General features: G+C 46.3%; 1 protein-coding gene across 1 annotated transcript in view; it reads left to right on the forward strand.

Moving 5' to 3' along the window:
• PRKCA (protein kinase C alpha) overlaps window positions 1-21673 on the forward strand; it is a 414246-nt gene that overhangs the window by 379969 nt on the left and 12604 nt on the right. The window contains exons 14-16 of the mRNA XM_003786187.3: window positions 8818-8898; window positions 18144-18251; window positions 19736-19876. Coding sequence (XP_003786235.1) covers window positions 8818-8898; window positions 18144-18251; window positions 19736-19876 — 330 coding nt within the window. The remainder of the gene's footprint in view (window positions 1-8817; window positions 8899-18143; window positions 18252-19735; window positions 19877-21673) is intronic.

Here is a 21673-nt window from a genome sequence, read left to right on the forward strand (position 1 = left end):
ATGACTTTGGGGAGTGAGGGGGTCTTGCTGTGACAAGCTTAGCTTGGGGGGGGGCAGTCACACATTTTTTATTCTAGAGGCCAGATAGAAACTATTTTAGGCTTTTCCTAAATCTAAATGTTAGATTTTCCCAAGAGGCACAATTGAGCAACTATTCTTGCCAAAAGGCTAATATGGTCTTTTTTATGTTTTTGCTTTTACATTTAAAAATGTAAAATCCATGCTTGCCTTACAGGCTGTACAGAAGCAGAAGGCAGGCTGGGTTTGCCCTACAGGCTGCAGTTTGCCCACCCCCCCAGTAGTGGACTGTCCTTACAGGGTTAGCCTCCACGTGGACGAAGGCCCCCTCAGAGACTGATCCACTCCCCTTCTAGACAACAGGCTGAGTCCTCAGATCCATCCTTCCCATGGATACCACCCTGCTGGGGTGTGCCCTGATAGAGTGCACGGGGCAGCAGCTTGCAGGGTGCAGAGGGACGGAGCTCGCACATATAGGCCAGGGGGCACAGGCTTCTCGTGGCTGGGATGGAGAAGGACTGGGAAGGGCAGGGAGGCAGGCCAGGCCCCCACTTACTGAAGTGAAATCTCAGCGGTTCATGAATTCTTAGTCAAACCTGGCTGTCCTGGCCCCTGGGACGTGTTAAGGAGAGATAGTGTATAAAAGGATTTGAGCTTATTTTAAGTACAAGGGCTCTGATGTTTGGTAATGACAGCCTGGGTGGTGTCTTTTGTGGTCAGGCCATTCATTTAAATGTGGGCTCCTGGGGGTTGGTAAGTGAATACAGCATGAAAAGGAAGTGTGGAGTCCAGTTCAAGTGCAGCCAGAAACAGAAGGATGAGTCTCCATACAGACGTCTTACACTCTCATGGGGTCTTTCAAGGAAAAACCTTCAGAGCCAGACTGAAGAATGTGTGTGCCAAGGTGCACTCTGTGCCAAAGGCCAGGGTTCAAATCCCAGCTGCCTGCTAGCTGTATAACCATAGGCAGGCTACTCAACCTCTCTGTGCCTCATTTCCTCTTTGAAATGGGTCTTTCTTTCTTTTTTTTTTTTTTTTGAAATGGGTCTTTCGAGGGCTAAGTGAACTAACAGGGCTGAAGAGCCTGGCTCACAGCACACGCCTGTGGTGGTGGTGATGTTAGTGACTTATTGTCAGAAGTATCTAAAACCTTACTGTGCTGTCCCCGCACTCTGAGCAGTCAGAAGTTGGAAGCCTTCTGAAGCCACATCCTCTCCAAGTGGCCTTGGAATGAAGTCTCTCCACCCGCTGGCCTGGTGAGAGACAAGAAGCTGCCCTCTGGTCCCTTTCATGCCCTGGGCCTGTGCCCAGGCCCGCTGAAAGCTCCTTCTATCTCACTTCTACAATGGAGGCAGCCATTTGTAACATCCTGACATTCCCCCAAGCAGTTGGTGCATGTGAGTATAGTAATAACAATGAACTTGATGACAAATGGCAGTAAAGCTGAATGGCAGTGGCCCTGTTGGGGGTCTGTCTTTGAAGCCAAAGTTCAGCCTCCCATGTGCTGAGGGGACTCTGCCAACCGTAGGCCTTTCTGCCAAGTCTGCCTCTCCTTTTGTGAGCTTCTCCATTGCAAGAAGCCAAACTGCCATCACAGCCTCTGGCCTGGGGCTTCAGAATGTCACGCAGCCTCAGGCTTGGCCTCAAGTCCCTGTTTGCCCCCAAATGCCAGAGACACCTGCTTGTATCCCTGCTGGGCACAGAACCGAGAGTCTCATCACCCTTTCTATGGCCTCTGGGCCTGGTCCTCAGCCCCAAGCTGACTCCCTAGGCCATGAGAACCAGAGGACCAGAGTGGGTTGCAGGACCCGTGCAGGTGGAGGCTGATGGTGACCGACAGAAACAGGCTGCAAGCCAAAACCACACTTAGCAGCTACGATGTTCTTCTGCTGCTGCTTTTTTTGTTTTTAGCAGCCACATTTTTTTTTAAGTTGGAAAAGAACTAGAATAATAAAAAATTTTGATGAACTATTCAGCATTTTTCTTTCTCTTTTCTTTTCTTTTTTTTTTTTTTTTTGAGACAAGAGTTTCACTTATTACCCCTCGGTAGAGTGCTGTGGCATCACAGCTCACAGCAACCTCCAACTCCTTGGGCTTAAAACGATTCTCTTGCCTCAGCCTCCCAAATAGCTGGGACTACAGGCACTCACTACAATGCCCGGCTATTTTTTTGTTGCACTTTGGCAGGGGTGGGGTTTGAACCCGCCACCCTCCGTAAATGGGGCCGGCACCCTACCTGCTGAGCCACAGGTCAAGTCATCAAAATCTGATGTGCATTTTACACATAAAACGCATCTCAGTTTGCACTAGCTGCCTTCAAAATGCTCAGAAACCATGTGTCCAGTGGCTCTATACTGGAGAGTGGCTCTAGGCAGCTCAGAATGGACAATAATATAATCAACATCCTTGGAGGGACAAGAAAAGTAGGCTTTCTCTCCCAGGGTCTTGCCAGAAGGTGCCTTGTATGGCCATAACTTGTGTACAGTGGGGTCACACTTATGTAACTGCTGCCTGCCTGTTGCTACTTTTGTTCCCCTGGGTATAAAGATACACAGGACCTTTCCCTTGTGTGGACTGTGGATTACAGATTGCAATATGTAACTTAGCTCCCCAGCTTCAGGTGAGCCCTTGTAACTTAGCTCACCAGCCCACCATGAGCTGAATAAAGCATTTTACAATTGCCCTCCATGCCCGAGTTTCTCTCCAGCCTGGCCGAATTAGGACACTGGTATTACAACACCTAAATCCTAAATTATGTGTATCCCAGTGTTTAGCTTCAGGTGGGGCTCATTAACACTGTTCCACTTTTGCTCTGACGTTTTGGCTAGTTGAAGGTATTTATTAATAATAGTTGATTCCCAAGAGAAACATAACTGAATTTGCAACCGTGAGGTTGCACCTTATACCCTGTAACTCAGATCTTCGGAACCTCCCCTTTCCTCTAGGCCAAAGCCAAAGGTGACAGATTGTAAATTCTCCAGGAAGAAATGCTCCCACTAAATTCTAAATCCCATCCTATTGTTATAATTGAAGGCATTACAGGTTCAGAGTGATTTTTTGTCATTTCATCCAGTGGCTGAGCAGACAAGGTCTTAAAGCTGACAAATGCCACAGCAAGAAAAAACGAGCCATTGGCACCTGGCTGTCTGCTTTGGTAAGCCTTGGAGCAAGGAGAGGGTGTCATCGGAAAGAGTCATCAGAGTTTAATGCTGATGACTGGAAATAGAAAATGAAGAGCCAGTTGGAGCCAAGTTGGTGGAGAATTAGAAACCTTTAGGTGGCCACGCTTACCAGATTTGTGAATCATTCTCACCAGAAACAGGGCTCTCACATCCCGCCTTTTGATGGATTTCCAGATTCTGACGTCCAAGCAGAGGGGTCCTGTCGGTAAGACTGCTGGGATATTTGTCGAGAGTTAGATGGGAAACAAAGTGTCACCTCCCTCGTTCAGCAGCTGATCCTCATCTTTTTAACCAGGGCTTCAGCTCTGGTTAGAAACAAACCTATTGAAACACCAAGTGCATAGTGGATGGCCTGAATATAATTACAAGAACAAATCGTATTCAAGAGTTTTTGAAATATAGTTACAGCAGTTGAAATGTTGACTTCAAATCTTTTAATCTAATCCTTAAGGCCCTTTAATTAATATTTTATTAATCCCAAAATGAGTGTGTTTCAAAGCCAAAAAAACCCCTGTATCTTTAAGTCTGTCAGCATTCAGAGCACCATTTCCTAATCAATGGATTGGTTTCAGGCAAGTCTCTTAACTTCCTGAACCTCAGTCTTCTCACCTGTAAAATGGGATTTTTCATTTGTTTGAAATCATAGTGGTTCTTATGTTTGCATTGTACCCTTCAGTTTTCAAAGAAAGTCCTCTTCGTGCACTCATTTAACTGTCCCCTGGCCTTCTGGGGGGTTCCCCACGGGTGGAATGTTTCCTTCTTGGTAGTTCTTTATATTTCTACGCGGGTTTATGCATTTCTGTCTGGCACAGCTTCTGCCATTTAAACACAGGGACTAGGCAATCCCACTAGGAAAACAGATGGAAAGGCACGAAACGGATCCAAGTATATGCTAGTTAATGCGTTCATTCATCCATTCACCCACTCAGCCACTTTACTCATTAAATAAATAATTATTAAATACATATTATGGCAACATCTTTCATTTGAGGGACTGGGATACATAATATTTAGATGTAGAATACGGAGTAGGAAAACTTCCATTTAAGTGCTTGTCCTGACACTTACTAGGTTTCTAATTTTTTCTAGGCAGTTGGGAACTTCTGTAGTCATTCTGTGGTGTGCTAGCGCTCTCTTTTTCTGTTCTAATTTTGAAAAAGCCAATAAAACAGGAATAGAATTGCCCAGTGATTACAGCTGGTGCCAGGCAAGCCAGGGGACTTCAGGACAGGTGAAGAAGCCTGGCCACGCCCAGCAGCGCCTCCTGCTACCACCCGCCATACACAGAGACTCAGTGGCAACCCCAGATTTACTATAGTGCCTTCTTTCCAATTAAGGTAGAAGTGGGTACTCAAATGCATCTGACTCTAGGAAAGACCCAGGTGAAGAAGGTGCCCGTCCTGGAATAAATGCAGGTTCACCACCTTCACTGCAATAACTGTGCCTGTGGAGCGACAGGGCTGGGGTGTGTTCTAATCAGGCCTTCAGCAAATGGAGCTGAATTCTCTAGAGCGGGTAGAAAGAACAAATGCTAAAGCAGGAAGAGCTCGTTGCAGACTCTGTCACAGATTTGGACAAACGTTGAGCAGTTTCCTTAATCATCCTTAGCCTCAGTTTTTTCACCTGTAAAACAGAGACCATGGTGGTATCTGCTTTCTAGGGTTACTGGAAGATCAGAGGAGCCAGTGTCCGTTAAGCACCCCTTTGATGCTTGGTCTTGGGCACATACCCTGTGAGGTTGTCTGGGACCATGTTTATGGGTTGGGCATTTTCTAAGTGCTAGGGCTTCAGGGATGGACATGGATCTCAACCTTCAGAGAATTTGTAATCTATCAGGTTGGCACCTTTAAACAAATATCTGTTTAATCACAACCCTGGGAAGTGCTACAATGAAGAAGACACAATCCTTATAGGAAGTGGAATAAGGCAAACAGCTTCATCTGTGGACTCAGGAAAGGCCTTCCTGGCAATAGGTGGCTCTGTGGGAGTGTTGCCTGGGAAAGAAGAGGAGGTCAGAGCTGACTATTTCGTATCTGATCAGAGTGTTTTTACAACAGGTTAAAAAGGGGTGAATTATTCACCAAATTATGCTGGGATGAAAGTCTGGCATTTGGGAGAAAATTCTAAGTTAATTTTCCTATGACCTACTGCAAAATAATTTTTACATAAAGTGCTAGACATGAAAAGTAAAGCCACAAAATAATTAAAAGGAAATAAATAATTGTACCCTTTTGGGAAAGGAATTTCGAAGTATTACTTCAGAGGCTGAATGCCTGCTAGAAAAGCTTGTAGATATTTTTTAAGAGGCTTATGTTTCTGAATGTTAAAAGATACTATTTAAAAAACACAAATAAAAGATGAATTTGGAAAACTGTTTGTAAAATTGACAATAGAAGGTTGGTATCCTTAAGATATAAGAGGCTCGGCTCGGCGCCTGTGGCTCAAGCGGCTAAGGCGCCAGCCACATACACCTAAGGTGGCAGGTTCGAATCCAGCCCAGACCCCCCAAACAACAATAATGGCTGCAACCAAAAAATAGCTGGGTGTTGTGGCGGGTGCCTGTGGTCCCAGCTACTTGGGAGGCAGAGGCAGGAAACTCGCTTGAGCCCAGGAGTTGGAGGTTGCTATGAGCAATGAAGCCATAGCACTCTACCCAGGGGGACAGCTTGAGGCTCTGTCTCAAAAAAAAAAAAAAGATATAAGAGGCTCATGTTAGTAAGAAATCCACATAATCTCTGTGAGAGTAGGGACCTTGCCTGCTCTTTTCCACATAGTACCCTAGCACCCAGCATAGTCCCTAAAAGAATTAATGAATGGACCAGCCAGTCATGACAGAAACTGGGCAAAGTACATAGGCAGTTTACTAAAAAGAGAAACATGGCCGGGTACAGTGACTCACACCTGTAAACCTAGCCCTTCAGGAGGTTGAGGTGGGAGGCTCACTTGAGGCCAGGAATTTGAGAAATAGCCTGAGCAAAAACAAGACCTTTAGTCTATAGAAAATAGAAAACTTAGCTGAGTGACATCGTGGGTATCTGTAGTCCCAGCCACTCAGGCATCCGAGGCAGAAGAATCGCTTGAACCCAGAGGTTTTGGGTTGCAGTGAGCTATGCTGACACCTTTGCACTCCAGCCTGGGCCACAGGGCAAGACACTGTCAAAAAAAAATTAGTCCCTGGTGTCTTTTCCCACAAGAAAGAAAGGGGAAAAGAAAAGGCAAAAGAAAAAAGAAAAGACACCAGTGACTAATTCCCATGTGAAAAATGTGACTTAAAACACAGATGAAAGCACCGTTGGCGTGTCGCTTTTAGCCATCGATTTGGCACATTTTAAAAACAAAAGTAATACCCAGTGTTGGTGAGGATTCCAGGAAACAGGTACTTGCTTACTGCTGATGGGAGTGTCCCTGTGCTGCTGCTATTGAATAATCTGGTGATATGCCTTCAAGTTTCTACTCCTGAGTCAAAAATAAGCATTTTGACCCCCAAACTCTATAGAATTTATTCTGTAGAAATAATCAACAATCTTGCAGAGATGCAGTGATATATCATTAAGTAAATAAACTGACTACAGAATAGCAGGTTGGCATAATCCCATTTTTTTAAATGTTTCTGCACACATACCCCACACCTAGAAAAAAGATGGCAAAGTGTCCTGCGAAAATAACACTATTAATGTTTCCAGGTGGTAAGACCGTAGATAACTTTATTTTCTTACTTGTTTGCTTTTCTCTTTTTCCTTCTCATTTTCCTTCAATGGGCAAGCATGGCTTGTAGAATAAAAAAGAGATTTAAAAAATCATTCTTTTAGAAAATAAATCATAGCTGTGTACACTAATGCAATCATGGGGTACAATGTGCTGACCTCATATACAAATCTGAAATATTTTTATCAAACTGGTTAACATAGCCTTCACTGCACCTTCTCAGTTATTGTGTTAAGATCAAAGAGTGATTTTTACATAGTGATGGAAGAGATAATGAAACTGTCATAACTGGCATCAGATAGGGGCATTAATTCAATTCAGCCCTTTCCGCAGGGCTATTTGCCATTGTGTGAAAATTATAAAGATACCCAGTATGAATTCAGTAATCTCCTGTCCAGGCTCTGGAATGACATTTATCATCTCTGGGTCGTGGATTGTAGACTCATTTCACTGAAGCTCTTTGTTGTGTATATTTTCCAAGTTTTCAGAAAAGAACATGCAGAAAAGAATAAAGGTAATAAATTAGGGGCTTTTTGTAGGTTCTCTTGGTTGTCATTTTCTTGTCAAGGAGATGAACTGGGAACCCAAACGTGTCCCCCCAAGTTGCTGCCCACACTTAGGCAAACTTTATAGGAGCGTATATGCAGTATTTCTCATTCCTCATGGAGAAATATGAGTAGTACATTAAAGTAATAAAGATGGGCAGACATGTGAAAAGTGTTCTTATGTCCCAAGACATTTAATTCGACATTAAAAAAAAATCCTAGAACATGGCAAGTCCCATGTAAAGTGATAGAGTGGTGGTTCTGAATACCCATCAGTCTGTCTTCAGCTCGGAGGATCCGGGGTGATCCAGGAGTCGGGGAATTGTGTGTATGAGGCACACAGCCAACCTGAGGGGTAACAAAGCCCGTGTTTTATTATTTAATAAAATAAGCCATCCCGCTCATAGAAATTCAAATCCATATTACTCCCTTTCGCAGGGGGAAGTTAGAGAATTATTCTAGTGCTTCTGATAGCCACAGTGGAATGAGCTCCCTGTGGGCCCATCCCCCAGCTTCAGCAGCTGCTGCATTTTGCCAACCCGTGCCTACCCCCACTTGTGTTACTGTAATATTTTAAAAATTTAAGATATCATGGCATTTCACCCCTAAAGACTTCATCTTCTACATTTTTCACCGGTAAATATATTCATCCCTAACTGAAAACAATGATTTTTAACTAGTCATCACACCATTATGCCGCCTAACGAAATGAATGATACTCCCTGGTTATTATTCAGTATTCACATTGTATCTTTCTTTTCCTAATTGTTTCAAAATTTCTTTTCTACCATTGGCTGGTTTGAATCGAGATTCAAAAAAGGTCCAAATATTGCATTGAATTATTATATTTCAGTGCCTCTTTCAAAACATGTTAAAACTTGGGTCATTCAGCAGAGTGAATGTATATCATTGTGCCTCCACGTACAACACAGGAAAACCAGAATTTTTACTTTAGTCATTCCTCTTCATTACTGTTAGTGAAACTCTGTTACATAGTTGGATTGTCTCACGTGTCAGATCCTCTCTCTGAATGACCTCTGGCTTTTTCTAAAATTAAGTCTACTTCAGTGCCCAGCTATTATTTGCAAATTAGGATAATTAAATCTGCCTTCCAATAGTTCTCCGCTGTCTAGGCGGATTTAGAAGTGTAATCCCAAGACAGGTTCAAGGCAGTGAATTGCAGGTGATAGTTCTCAAAGGGTCTGAGTTGAGGGGCCCACTTTCCTTGGTGCAGAAATTAAAGACCGATAACATCACCTCATCCGCGTGAGCCGAGTGTATAAATGCCTCCCCACTTGACTGACCTGTTCCAGCAGGTGCTATTTGATTTACCACTAGGTGTAATTGATTGATTTGTTTTCACACAGATAATCGCCTATCAGCCGTATGGGAAATCCGTGGACTGGTGGGCCTATGGTGTCCTGCTGTACGAGATGCTCGCCGGGCAGGTAACGTTCTGCTACCTGTTCATGTTTGCTCATCGCCACGCCACACGAATACTTCAGCTGTCTTGGTGCGCTGAGAGCGGGATCTAGCGGGGTGGTGTGGCTGGTGGTGGTCTGACTTCCCCGACCCAGGTGAAAGAGGACAAAATTCTGCCGTGAAAAGTGGATCATACTCAGACCGCAGTTAAGTTTTCAGGATCTCAAACTGGGGTTGGGGTATGGTTTCCCGTCAGTTTGTCTACAAAGGTTACCCCAGCTCTCCCCAAGTGTATAATTGGTATTATTATCTAAGGAAGAAGACAGCTAACTTTGGAGAAGTGTTTTAATAGCTCCTTCCCGTTTCCTCCTATCTCACCCTTGGCAATTCCTTGTAATTTTCACAGAAGTCCAGTGAGGCTGAACTTGTAGTTAACAAAAGGCAAATTAAGTTTCTCTTAGAGCGCAACATATATCAGATAAGCAAGTTATCTAACAGCCTTAATGTTTGTTTCATGGAGCTAAGTCATGCTACCTATGCCAACAGACAGGCCCAGCACATAGTACAGGTTTATTTCATGCCCTTGGCACAGCCCTATGTGGGGAAGGGGCACTGATCCACACGGTCATTCAGGGATCCAGGTTTCTTCCATCCGTCAGCTCTGCCATCTTTTAGGGCCTCCCATCTCCCCTCTGATTCCTCCTCATTTCAGCCAACCACTGAAGAGAAAACAAGATAATTGTGCAAAATGTTTTAGTGGCCGGGCCTAGAGGTGGCACATAACACTTCTGCCTACATTCCACTGGCAACTTGGTCCCACTCAGATATAAATAGGGATGTATAGTGTGTCTGAGGGGTCGGCATGGGGAACCAGGTTTGGTAATCATCCAGCAGATTTCTGCCTTTATACTAAAGATGAGTCTGTCGTGGGCAGTGTTTTATAATTCCCAGCACTCAAGTAATAGTGCCAAGTGGAGTTTGGAGCTTGTCCCTAGCCAAAAGCCTTCATAAGAGACAATATGAAGAAAAGCCCAGTGTTGTGCAGCAGAGGTACCCCCAAAGAATTCTTTGTTTCTGGAGAAAAGGGTTACCCTTTCAGACATGTTACATGCACCGACTCAGTCATTTATTCTTTCAACATGTATTTATCAGTGCTTACTATGTCTGGCAATAGGAGCAAACAAAAGAGACAAAAGTCCTTACCCTCTGAAGCTCCCAGCCTAGAGGAGGAGAGGCAGTAGATAAATTGGATAAGGAAAATATGTAATATGTCCCAGATAAGCTAAAACAAAAAGTAAGACAACGGGAAGAGAAGCTGGTGTTGAGGGAGAGTTGAACTTTTAGCTCAGATGGCCAAAGAGGGCCTCACATAGAAGATAAAGTGGAGTGGTGATTAGAAGGAAATGCAGGAATGTCTGTGTGCAAATCTGGAGAGAGGATTCCAGGCAGCGGGGCGGCTCGTGCAAAGGCCCTGAGGTAGGAGTGGGAGAGGAAGCCTCCAGCATGGCTGGAGCAGAGTGAGCTAGAGGGGCAGGGAGGAGACGCCTGAAGTCAGAGCGGCAGAGGCTCCAGATTCCCGGAGCACAGAGGTTATCCTGAGACCAGTGGCTTTCACAGTGCGTTCTAAGTCATGGCTGCTTCTCCTTGGGTCTCCTTCATCATGCCTTGTATCTCTTAGATACTAAATCAGTCTTTCGGACAGTGGAAGATTTAAGGTATTAATCTGCATTTGATCATTACTTCTCAATAGTGTTAAGACTTGTTTGGCATTAAAAAACAGATTTATTTATTTAGTGTTTAGAGTTTTTCCACCTCCAATCAAAACGTTTTTCATAGGCCAAATACCTCAGTGGAAAGGCAGGTTACACACAACTGCTGTCAGTGAGACAATAGCTGGAGAAACACAAGTCACCTGTGCCTGAAGTTAATTTCCCTTCTTTACATTTTTGACAATAAGATTTGATTCCAAATTGCCAGCCCCTGGGAACCATGCTATTCATGAAGGCACAAAAAGCCAACTTCCCTTCCTCGATCCTACTTGAAGGTCCAGAAAACAAACACTGCTTTCATTAAGGATCACATCTGCATATGCCAACAAGCGAAATCAGTTGTATAGAAACATAGCTGGGATCCATTTCCAAGGGCACTTTACAAGAGCTCACGTGAGCTGGCCAGCAGAGTAAAATTCTAGAACACAGGCCCTCAGGGAAGTCCTCTGTCCCTCCTGATCCCTGGTTTCCCTCTTCACCACACCTTCCTGGGGCTTCATTCCCTAGGGAAGAGCTCAGGGACTGCTCTGTTCCAACAGAAAAGTCCCCTTGGGAGGACATTGTGAAGTCCTACCTTCATCAGGCCTCATTTGCAAACTGCCCCTGAGATGATTTCCAGGCCTTCCTTGAGGGTTTCCTTAACCTTGGTCATGCATGGGCAGAGCTCGGGTTCCTGCTGTCTGTACCCAGTGGTTCCCTAACATTCCATCATTTTCCCATCCCACTTCTCAGCGCCAATTAGCCCGTCTTGTATGCATCCCTGGAAGTCTTCATAATCTCTGTTGAAAATGGTGATATTCTTCTTAAAGACATCCCACATTCCGGTGCCACGCAGGCACAGATAACAGCCTTTCTTCCTTTAAATCTTCACTGTGCCTGCTGCAAACAGTATTTTCATTCAGACTCGCTTCTTCATCTTCCTCTCTGACTCCTCAATGCAAATTTAAATGTATTCCCCAGCTGTGACTCAGCCCCAGAGAGAATAATGAAGGCTCTGCTGGTGCTGCCCACAGCCCTGCAAAGTGCCAGAAGCCTCAGAGACCCAGCAGAGGGAATAGATGCTGTTATTGAAAAGTAAGATTAATTATCAAGTTGTTGATGGAGCTGGTCCTCTTTAATCACAGAGGGCTGGAGATGACCAGGAAAATAAAGTTCATTGCAAATTTTCTTCTCATTTGCTTTATTTATTGCCAGCAGCCAAGGGGACAGTTAAGCATAAACAGCCTGAGTCTATTCAGCTGCTGAATCTCTTGACAAATCTGATCAGTTTTAAGGCATAAATAGTATTTACCCAGCACTCTAATGAGTACACTGTGGTTTGAAATGTTCACAGTGTTCATCATAAAAGGCCCGGCCCTCTCTTCCTTATGTCCCTCTCTGCCAAGGTTATTTATGCTTTGTCTTCATTCCTGATGAATCAGTAATTGCCACTTTATCTATGAACTTCAGCCTGAGTTATCCATGAGTGTCCTCCCACCCCCCACCTCAGGTTCTCAGTGATTGGCAAATAAACATGGCAGGGTGCCGATGGCTGCTTACTCTAGTGAGTAATTTAGGAATAATGTTCTACCCTAGCTAGTTGGGAGGCTAAAGTGGGAAGATTGCTTTAGCCCAGGAGTTCAAGGCTACAGTGAGCTATCATCATGCCATGTGTATTCCAGCCTGGGCAATAGAACAAGACCCTGCCTCTTAAAAAAAAAAGAATAATAATTTTGTAAAGTGTAACATGTTACTCCTCATGTGTCCAGGGTTTTTTTGGATATTTTTTTTTAGAGACAGAGTCTCACTTTGTCGACCTCGGTAGAGTGCTGTGGCATCACAGCTCACAGCAACCTCCAGCTCTTGGGCTTAGGCAATTCTCTTGCCTCAGCCTCCCAAGTAGCTGGGACTATAGGCGCCCACCACAATGCCCAGCTATTTTTTTATTGTTATTGTTTCAATTTAGCCGGGGGTTGGTTCAAACCCGCTACCCTCGGTATATGGGGCCGGCACCCTACTCACTGAGCCACAGGCACGGCCCATGTGTGTGTTTAAAACCCACAAATTACATATTGTTAAACTGGGGGGAGGGATTGAGGAGAATGTAACCCATTCAGAATTTTTTTACAGTAACCCAAGACTTGTTAACAGGGGACTTAGCTTAGAACATTGAGTTCAGATTTATAGAAATTAAAAAATAACCATGAAAATGGAGAAAGAGGAGAGAGAAGCCATCCAAAATGGTCAGATATTAAGTACATACATGACAGTAGTCCTGCTGTCCCCAGGCTAGGTGGCTGGCATTACTGGAAAGGAAAAGAAATATCATAATTTCCACCATTGACTTGCCTTTAAAACACCGGAGCCTAGGAGCAAGTGATTACCTGTCAGAATGCTCCAGCGGTGGCCTGAAGGGTCTTAACAAGAGCCATAAACATGTTCACATCCTTCAGCCACATAATGCCACACCTGGGACGTTATTCTTAGGAAGTAATTTGGAGAAGAGAAAAAAGATTACATATAGATGTTTACGGATGAATTAGTTATTAGGGTACAGTGCTGGAAACAATTGCAAACGTGCTTGTAGACCACTGGATCAGTCATGATGATGTATCACCCCAGTGGCATTCTGTTCTGAAGGAGAACGCAGGGTCTGTAGAGAACATGTGTTTGCAACAGTCGGTGAAAAACAAGGAACTCCAAATTATGCATTGTAATTTGAAAATAATGTAAGAGAGCCTAAGAATCTATGTTAAAATAAGAGCAGTTTTGTGTTTAGGTAAAGGGAACATGGATGCTTCTTTCATGGATTGCACCTGCCCCCAGTATTGAATAAATTTGATTTAAAATAGAGTTCCAGGAAGCTTTTCTGAATGTGATGGTCGTGATTGCTATTCAACAGGTCTCCCTCCTGGCGCTGGGTAGGATTGTACTTCCTGGCTCCCTTGTAGGTGGGCGGGGCACATGACCGGTGCTGGCCAATCAGATAGCAGAGGAAGTGCTGGGGTGGGGACTTGAAGTGCAGGCCTGAGACAGCCCAGAGCGCATGCTCCAGCCCCACACTGGCAGGGCCAAGATGGCGACGGCTGGGTGAATCCAGGAAGCCGATCCCTCTGCCGGCCCCAGGGGACCTATAGCATAAGCCAGAAAGAAAATGTGTTGGCTTAAGCGTGGGAGATGTTCTCAGTTGTTCGTTGCCATACAGGACCTAGCCTGTCGTTACCGTAGATCCCTGAAGGCACAGTTAAGATACAGATAGTTCACGTAGTGAAGTTAGCCAGTCACAAGAGGACACGTACCGTGCGATCCCGTTTACAAGAGTGCCTGGAGTAGACAAATTCATAGTGACAGAGAGTAGATGGAAGTTGCCAGGGGCTGCAGGGACAGGATGACGAGCAGTTTGTGTTTAATGAGTGCAGTTTCAGTTGAGAAGGTGGGTGGTAGTGATAGTTAATGGTGAACTTAATGCCACAGTGCTGTGTGCTCCAAGTGATGATCAATTTTGCTACATATATTTTATAACAACAACAACAAAAATAGCGTGTATCTTTGCAACAGAGGAAAGAGTAGGAAAAAGTATATGTTTGATTTGATGACATGCCCAAAACTGGGAGGAGGTGCTTAACCACACCTGTCCTGTTTACCCAAGGACAGGCCCCCTCTGCCTCCTTGCAGGTGGTTCCAGAAGCAGCAGAGCAGCTGCACAAAGTCTGCAGCTGTGAGAAGAGGCCAACCTGATTGCCCTCCATTAGATCTGGGGAATCAGGCCAGATCTCTAGCCTAGAGGCGAGTCCCCTCTAGGCAATGACTTAAAACATCTCAGGCCCCTGAGGCCGCCCACTGAGTTTTCAGAACTCACCACTCCATATTGTGCAGGATGTGAATCAGCCCTCTAAAGTTAACCAAGACACTCTTCCCCGACGTTCTTCGTGTGCTGAGAGGACCAGCAGCTGAGCACCCCCCACCCGACCCTATCTAGCCCCTACCAGGAGTGGCACTGGGGTCATCTTTTACTGGCTAAATATGGGGCAAGTGAGAGAAAGTGGCATTGCTCATGATGGCAAAGAGCCCAAGCCCCAAGGTCAGGATGCCGGGGCTAGTCCCTGCACCCTAAGACTATTCTGAGGGTTGAGTGAGGAGTACTGACAAAGCACCGCCCCCCCCCCCCCGTGCCTGCTATGCAGAAAGCTTGAGACATGAGCGTCACTGTTGTCACTGGTGCTGCTCTTCTCATGCCCACTGTCTTCCTCCTCTATCAGGCAATATAGTCTCACAGTGGGTGAAAAATGTGGGTGTGTCCCCTCCCTGTGATGTAGTGACAGGAGAAGCCCGAATCCTTGGAACCACACCAGAGATAGAACACATGGAGAATCTTGAGTCTGTGTCACAGGAGAACTTGGTCTTGTGGCTTCTGGTATAGCTTAGGAATCTTACTGCAACAAACAAGCTTCAGAAGACTCGGAGTGTCATTCCAACCCCAGATTAACCACGCATGTTGGGTGAAACAGCCGTCTATGTTGCAGGACTTCTCAGAGCTCTTTAAGATGAAAATGTTAATACAGATAGCTCCAGAAAGGGGTATACAATGCAAACTTTGACCCAGAAATATACTGTAGAGTTGGATATTCTAAGGAAAACTCCTTGGGGTGTGTCAGGATCCTGGTGTCCTGTCCTCAGTGGGGCCCAGAGACGACTACCTGGTGAAAGTCCTCCCTCGACCCACAGAATCGAATCCCTGATACAGCTGTTTTCATTTCAGAAATTAGCATAGGTGGGGGCGGCTGACCTGGTAAAGCTGGTTCCCGTGTCTATCATGAGGCATGGAGCAAGTATAGTGGGTCAGTTTGGGGGGTGGGGGAGTGGAGAGGTAGCAGCTTCAAATGAGCATCTTCTCACTGCCTCGCTCCAGGAAGATTCCTAGGCAAAGTTCACCTGCACTTTGGTGGGAAAAGTGTCTGTCACCTTTCCTTTGAATTGTCTGTGACTCTCGGCAGCATCCCTGCTGCTAGTACTTGAGCACCTCCAAGAGGCTGGTGGAATCTCATCGGCACCTTTGTTCCCCACTGAGCAAAGTGCACCACATTTGGCCAGCTTCAGGGCATGCAGCCCACATGGTGGCATAGGGCCCAAGCTCAGGAGACCCCTGTGTGTTTGGTTTAGTCCTCTGTTGGCCCCATCACAAAGTTCTTAATTAATAAGGGGACCCACATTTCCATGTTGTGCTGAGATCTGCAAAGTATGTAATTGGTTCCGACCACCAATGGTGGCCCCCATCATGGGCCACGTTGTGAGGTGCCTGTCAGTAACCTAGAAGCCAAGTAGCTGCCCTGCTCACCTCCAGAGCACGTCCACCCTTAGGGGAGCATGCGCATAGCACCTTCAGATGCTTGGTGTCCCCACAGGCGAAGATACAGAGGTACAGGTCACAGCCCAGAGCAGAAACCACTCCACATTTTAGTTATAAAAATCTCCTCTGCCAAAACATCGGCCACATTTATGAATCACTGAGGAGGGAAAATGGGACATGTTGTGGGTGTCATACAGTAGGCATCCAGAAGAAGTGGGTTGTGCACTGTCGGGCAGGGAAGACGTGGTGGGGTGGCCCTGGGGCTGGCCTGTGCCGCAGCTTTCAGCTGGGTACACATCCTCCTGCTGACACAGATGGCGTCCACAGCCTGCACTCCCCTGGGGCCTCCCAGGCACCAAGTCACTCCTGCCTGTGGAAGTTGCCCGGGCAGGCTATCGCTGCCTCTGCCTCGCTCCAAGTCACCTGCAGGCAAGCTAATTTTACTTCTCACCCAGCTGTGTGCTTCTACCAAATTAAACTTTTTTTACACCAAGCATTTATAAATAAATATATTTCAAGACCAAAAAAGAAAAAAGTTAAGTGAAACAGGCACCCGACGCCCTGTTCTCATTTACCTGGTGCTAAAGTAGGCTCTTTAGAGACTTGGCATCTTTCCCTCAGGGCAGTGGCTCCCGTGTACTGACCCCAGGCCCAGCTCCTGTCCAGGGCTGGGTCTCAGGGTGTGAGATGAACAGGTTGGGAGGATCTGTGGGAGGGGAGAGATCACCTCACCTGGGTTGCTCTGTCTCACTCGGGAGGGGGGAGTCTGGTAAGAAGGGGCATCCTGCCAGCCGTGCAGTTGTCTTTGATTTGTGATGTAGTTTTCTTTTTCATTTCAGATTGATATGAGGGTACATGCAATTAGGCCACATAGTTTGCTTTTGTAAGGTTAAGGTCCAGGTTGTAGTTGTGTCCTCCACCCAGGAGGTGCCGCCTCTACTCAGGCAGCATCCTCAGCCCCTCCCTCCCACCTGAGTGCAGCTGAGTTTTTCTCTCAGGCCAGCATGTAGTTAGTGGTTAATCTACTTGTTTCCATTTCCTGCTGAGTGCAGGTCATGCCTGTTTTCTTGACGTAGTTTTGATTTAAGCCAAACGCCATCAGTAACCCAAGCCAGCCAAAGTGGCTGACTCCCCTGTGAGATAAAACATAGGATAAAACTTTCTGGGCAAGGGATGCCCCTGGCCTGCACTTTTTATGCTAAGCTCAAGGTTACAGTAAGGAATTCCCTGTGACCCCTTCCTCCTGTGTGCCATCTGGCCAGAGTGACAGGTAATTTGACAGGTTGCTGGGGATTAAAGACATGCTGGTGGGGAAAGCGTGAGGGGCACCCCGAGCTCAGCCTTTCCTCCCGGAGGATTCAAAGCCCCTCCCAAGAGGTCATCTTCCTTAAATAACACTGGCCTGCAGCCTCCACTGGGCACAAAACAAAATAGCAGGTGCTTTCTGTACTTACCAGACACCCTATTTTGCCAATTAGAAAGCTGTGTTTTAAAGAGGTATGGCACTTGCCTGTACCCCCAGCTAAAATGCAGTAGAGCTAGAATTCTGATCCAGGAATGCTTGATTTTAAAGCCGTGTGCTCCCGTGGGGTCACCAGATCACCTCCTCTCAGCCTGGTATCTGTAAACCCAGCAGGAGAGGACAAAGGAAGAGTCCAGTGGAAGCTAAACCCCCATCGCTGACACCACGCAGAGGGCCCCAGTGCAAATTTCCTGGGGGTGTGCTCCTTGCCTGTGATTCTGAACTCCCTTCCCCTCTAAGTGAAGGCGTTATTCTGCCCCCGCCCCTCGTGAATACAAAGCTGTCTGTAACCTAAATTGATCATAATTAGATTTTTTAGCACATAATTACAAGATTAATGGATTAATCATAATTTATTTGCAAATCATGAAAAGCATTACTCAAAAACATTTTCCCTGAAGATCGTTTGGGTTGCCCATGGCAAGATAATTAAAGAAACAGAGGGAGAAAAAAAAAGAAAGAAAGAAAAACACACAACCATCAGCCTCATTAAAGATAATCAAATAAACCCACAAGTTAATTGAGCTAACTCTGCCGTCTGTGGTGTGCCAAGAAACCAGGCCTGTTTCCAGGTGCTGAACTGGCTCTTCAGAGGCCGTGTTAATGAATTACTCTGCCTAAGTGTTTTCCCATCTTTCCTTTTGTCCGGAATAGCCTCCGTTTGATGGTGAAGATGAAGACGAACTATTTCAGTCTATCATGGAGCACAACGTCTCCTACCCCAAATCCTTGTCCAAGGAGGCCGTTTCCATCTGCAAAGGAGTAAGTAGATTTGGATGCATTTGGTGATCACGGATCAAGAGGTTCCTCAGGGAAATAACACCCCCACACTTCTGAGAGAGGCGGCAGAAATGTCACAAACTCGCCCCTGCTTTTCAGCCCCGGAGGGCTGGGCTTCGTGTCATGCAGGGCACAGTGGGGACAGTGAAGGCAGAGAGGATGCTTTGAAATCCCACTGCTTCCTGGAACTCTGGCCCAGCCACCTTAGTGCACTGCATTTGTTTGCAGCCCATTTCATAAAATTGTGGTAGAGATTGTCACAAACAATCAGAGGCCCTTGGAAGACATTAGTTCTTGGTCTCATGCGTCCCTTGGTATAATGTAATTCTTTGTTAGTTTTTCTCCTTTTGAGATAGAACATACAGGCAGAACTGGGCAGAAATCATCAGCATGCAGGTAAATGAATTTTCATGAAATGGACAGGACCATGTCATTGTGCCCAGGTCAAGAAACAGAACGTTTCCAGCACCTGAGAAGCCCCTGCCTGTCCTGTTTGTGGTCACAGCCCCAGCCCAAGACACCCAAGAGAGCCAGCTCCTGGATCCCAACTGCATGGATCAGGCTGCGTGTTTTGAACTTTGCACACATGGGATCTGTGGCCTGGCTTCTTTCAGGCGACCCTGTGATTGCAGAGCTTATCTGTGCTGCCATGTGGGGTTATGGTTCCTGTGTAGTATTCCTCCGTGTGACCGTACATGGTTTCTGTATCTATTCCACTTCTCATAGATATGTGGGTTGTTTCCACTTTGGTTGGAGGCTGATATAAACAGAACTGCTGTGAACCTTCTGGCCATGTGTTGTGGTACAACATAGGAACACATTTCTGTCGAGGAAATGCCTAGGAATGGAACTACTGCCTGTAACTTGGCTGGTTTTTTAATGGTAAAGTTTCAGGTCACAAAATTATCCTCAGACTTAGTAAAATGTCAGTATAATGTGCCCTTAACATTTTCTGATGAGGTCCCTCCTTTGGGAAGCATTCATCATGTATCTTCAAGGGCAAGCACTGGGAAGGGATGCTGAGGTCAGAGAGAACTGACCCCTGCCTTTGAAAAGCGTGTGGTCAGTTTGCCTCGCCCTCCTGCAACAGGCACGTTGAAATGGAGTAGTCGCTTGGACACACAATTTTTATTGACTGCATGGCTTTTTACCAAGTTGACATATAGGCCACAGCTCTAAAACAGATACTGTACCAAGATGCCTGTTTAAGTTCTCTTTTTCCATTTGGCCATGGGTTCAGGTTGCTCCCTGTTTCCTTATCTTGAAAATCATTATAGAGAGGCCAATGTTTATCATTGTCATCTTTGTGCATTGGCTTCACTCTTTGCAGGCCACCAGGAAGCTTCCCATGATGCCATCTGGGAGTTCACGAAGTCAAGGCTGTAGGCAGAGCAGAGCAAGGGCGAGGTGCCGTCTCTGGGAACCCAGGTCACCCAGTGTTCTCTTTTCCTCCTTTTATTTCCTAGCTGATGACCAAACACCCTGCCAAGCGGCTGGGCTGCGGGCCTGAGGGAGAAAGGGACGTCAGAGAACACGCCTTCTTCCGGAGGATCGACTGGGAGAAACTGGAGAACAGGGAGATCCAGCCGCCGTTCAAGCCCAAAGTGGTGAGTCCAGAAAAGCAACCTGTTTCCTGAGCCCCGTTTCCCCAGATTCCGGAAGGGTCCCACCCACCCTTGTTCTTAGAGTGGATGACAGTGACCTTTGGCTTTGCAGGGTGAGGAGAACGGCCACATCCCTTGTCCTCAGTCCTGTGGGCTGAGCAGCCAGGCAGGGTTCCTGCTGACATTGGAGATGAGGATGGGGGAGGCCAGGAGGGGAACCTGTGCACACTCGGTCCTCCAGTGTGGGCCAAGCAGAGAGCGAGAGCTGGTCTGCTAGGGGGCTGCACACTCAGCAGAGCTATATGCATAGCCTGAGTCCTGGGCTGGACTTGGCAGATGTCAGCCGCCTCATTCACACCACCTGCCACTTTGCAGTGTCCCCGAGGGAGTCCCATGCAAGGGCCCGGCGGAGGCTGCCTTCCAGCCCTGCCACTGTTCACCGGCATTGACCAGCCACCTGTAGTCCCTCTCCAAGACCGCAAAGGGAGCTGCTTACTCCACAGCCAGTTGCAGAAGCGTCCACCTCTCGTTCAGCTCAGATCTGTCTCTTCCGACAGGCCCCCGTGAGCACCCAGCAGGGACCCCTTGGGTGGCCAGTTACTGGCTGCTCAGCCCCCAGCTTTATTATCAGAGCAGCAGCTTCCTCCTCCCACGTGCCTCCATGTTCTCTACTCCAGAAATAAAAAACTGCTGGTGGTGAGCCCACTAGATTTTATTTTTCCAAAGTATTTTTAGCCTAGACTGAGGGAAAACTAAAATTAATCAGGTCAGTTGACTTCCTCCGGAATCATCATTTCAAATAGAGCCCCTAGGTGTTTACCACCCCCACATTCTCTTTTGCCACTGACTCAGGATCATGGGATCCTACTCTTCAATGGACAAAACCTGCTTTTTAGGTTTCGGGGGTTGGCCAGGGTGGTAAACAGTGCGGCCAGTGGGCTCAGTAACAGGTTCTGTTGGGAGTTTCTTTTTTCCCTTTTGCCTTTTATATTTATCTGTCTTATGAAATTAAAATAGGAAGGGAATGCATTAACACCCTAAACACAGTTTACTTTATAGGAACAACATTGAGACACACACTGACCCTGCTTTGAAGGCCGAGCAAAATGCAAAAACTTGTCATTCGCTGAGTTGCAGCCAAGTTCACCATAGATCCATGTTTCTCTATTTACTTCCACCTTATGGCAGAGGAGAGTATCTATCTGCATGGTTTCCCACTTGTCGTGGCTCTTTGGTCCTACACTTGGACATAGGGACGACAAGAAGGTGACATGATTCTGGCAACTGAGAACATGAACGGTTGCCTGTGGGCCACAAAGGTTGCTGGGAGCAAAGTCATGCCCATGGCAGGGAGTAGCATCAGAAACCGTGTTTATTATTTTTTATTCCTACACTTCTGCTGTCTGTCCACTTTTTTCCTTAATTTTTTTTTAAACTGAGTGCTAGTTAAAATAAAAAAACAGAAGAATAAAAATGCCTCTGGCTAGGAAGAAACAGCCCCTGAACTCACACACAGAAGCAGGAGTCATGGACCATCTCCCTGACACTGACAGATTCATGGGAAAGGCTGTACAGGGCAAGAGTCTGGCCATAAGGAAGGGAGAGGCCAGAAGCCCACGTTCTGCTGGAGAACCGGTGCATGAAAGAGGAAGAAGCTAGAAAAAAATACTGATGGACAGGAGCTGGGACCGCAGGGGAGAACAGAACAACAGCGGAGGTCAGCAGCAGAGAGTCAAGGGCAAAGAAACAGATGGGGCAAGTTCTGGTCCCTGGAGGGCAGCTGGAGAGCTGTCTTCCCTC

Source organism: Otolemur garnettii, unplaced genomic scaffold (assembly GCF_000181295.1).
Source record: "Otolemur garnettii isolate 467f Iridium unplaced genomic scaffold, OtoGar3 scaffold00018, whole genome shotgun sequence".
NCBI classification, from domain to species: Eukaryota; Metazoa; Chordata; class Mammalia; order Primates; family Galagidae; genus Otolemur; species Otolemur garnettii.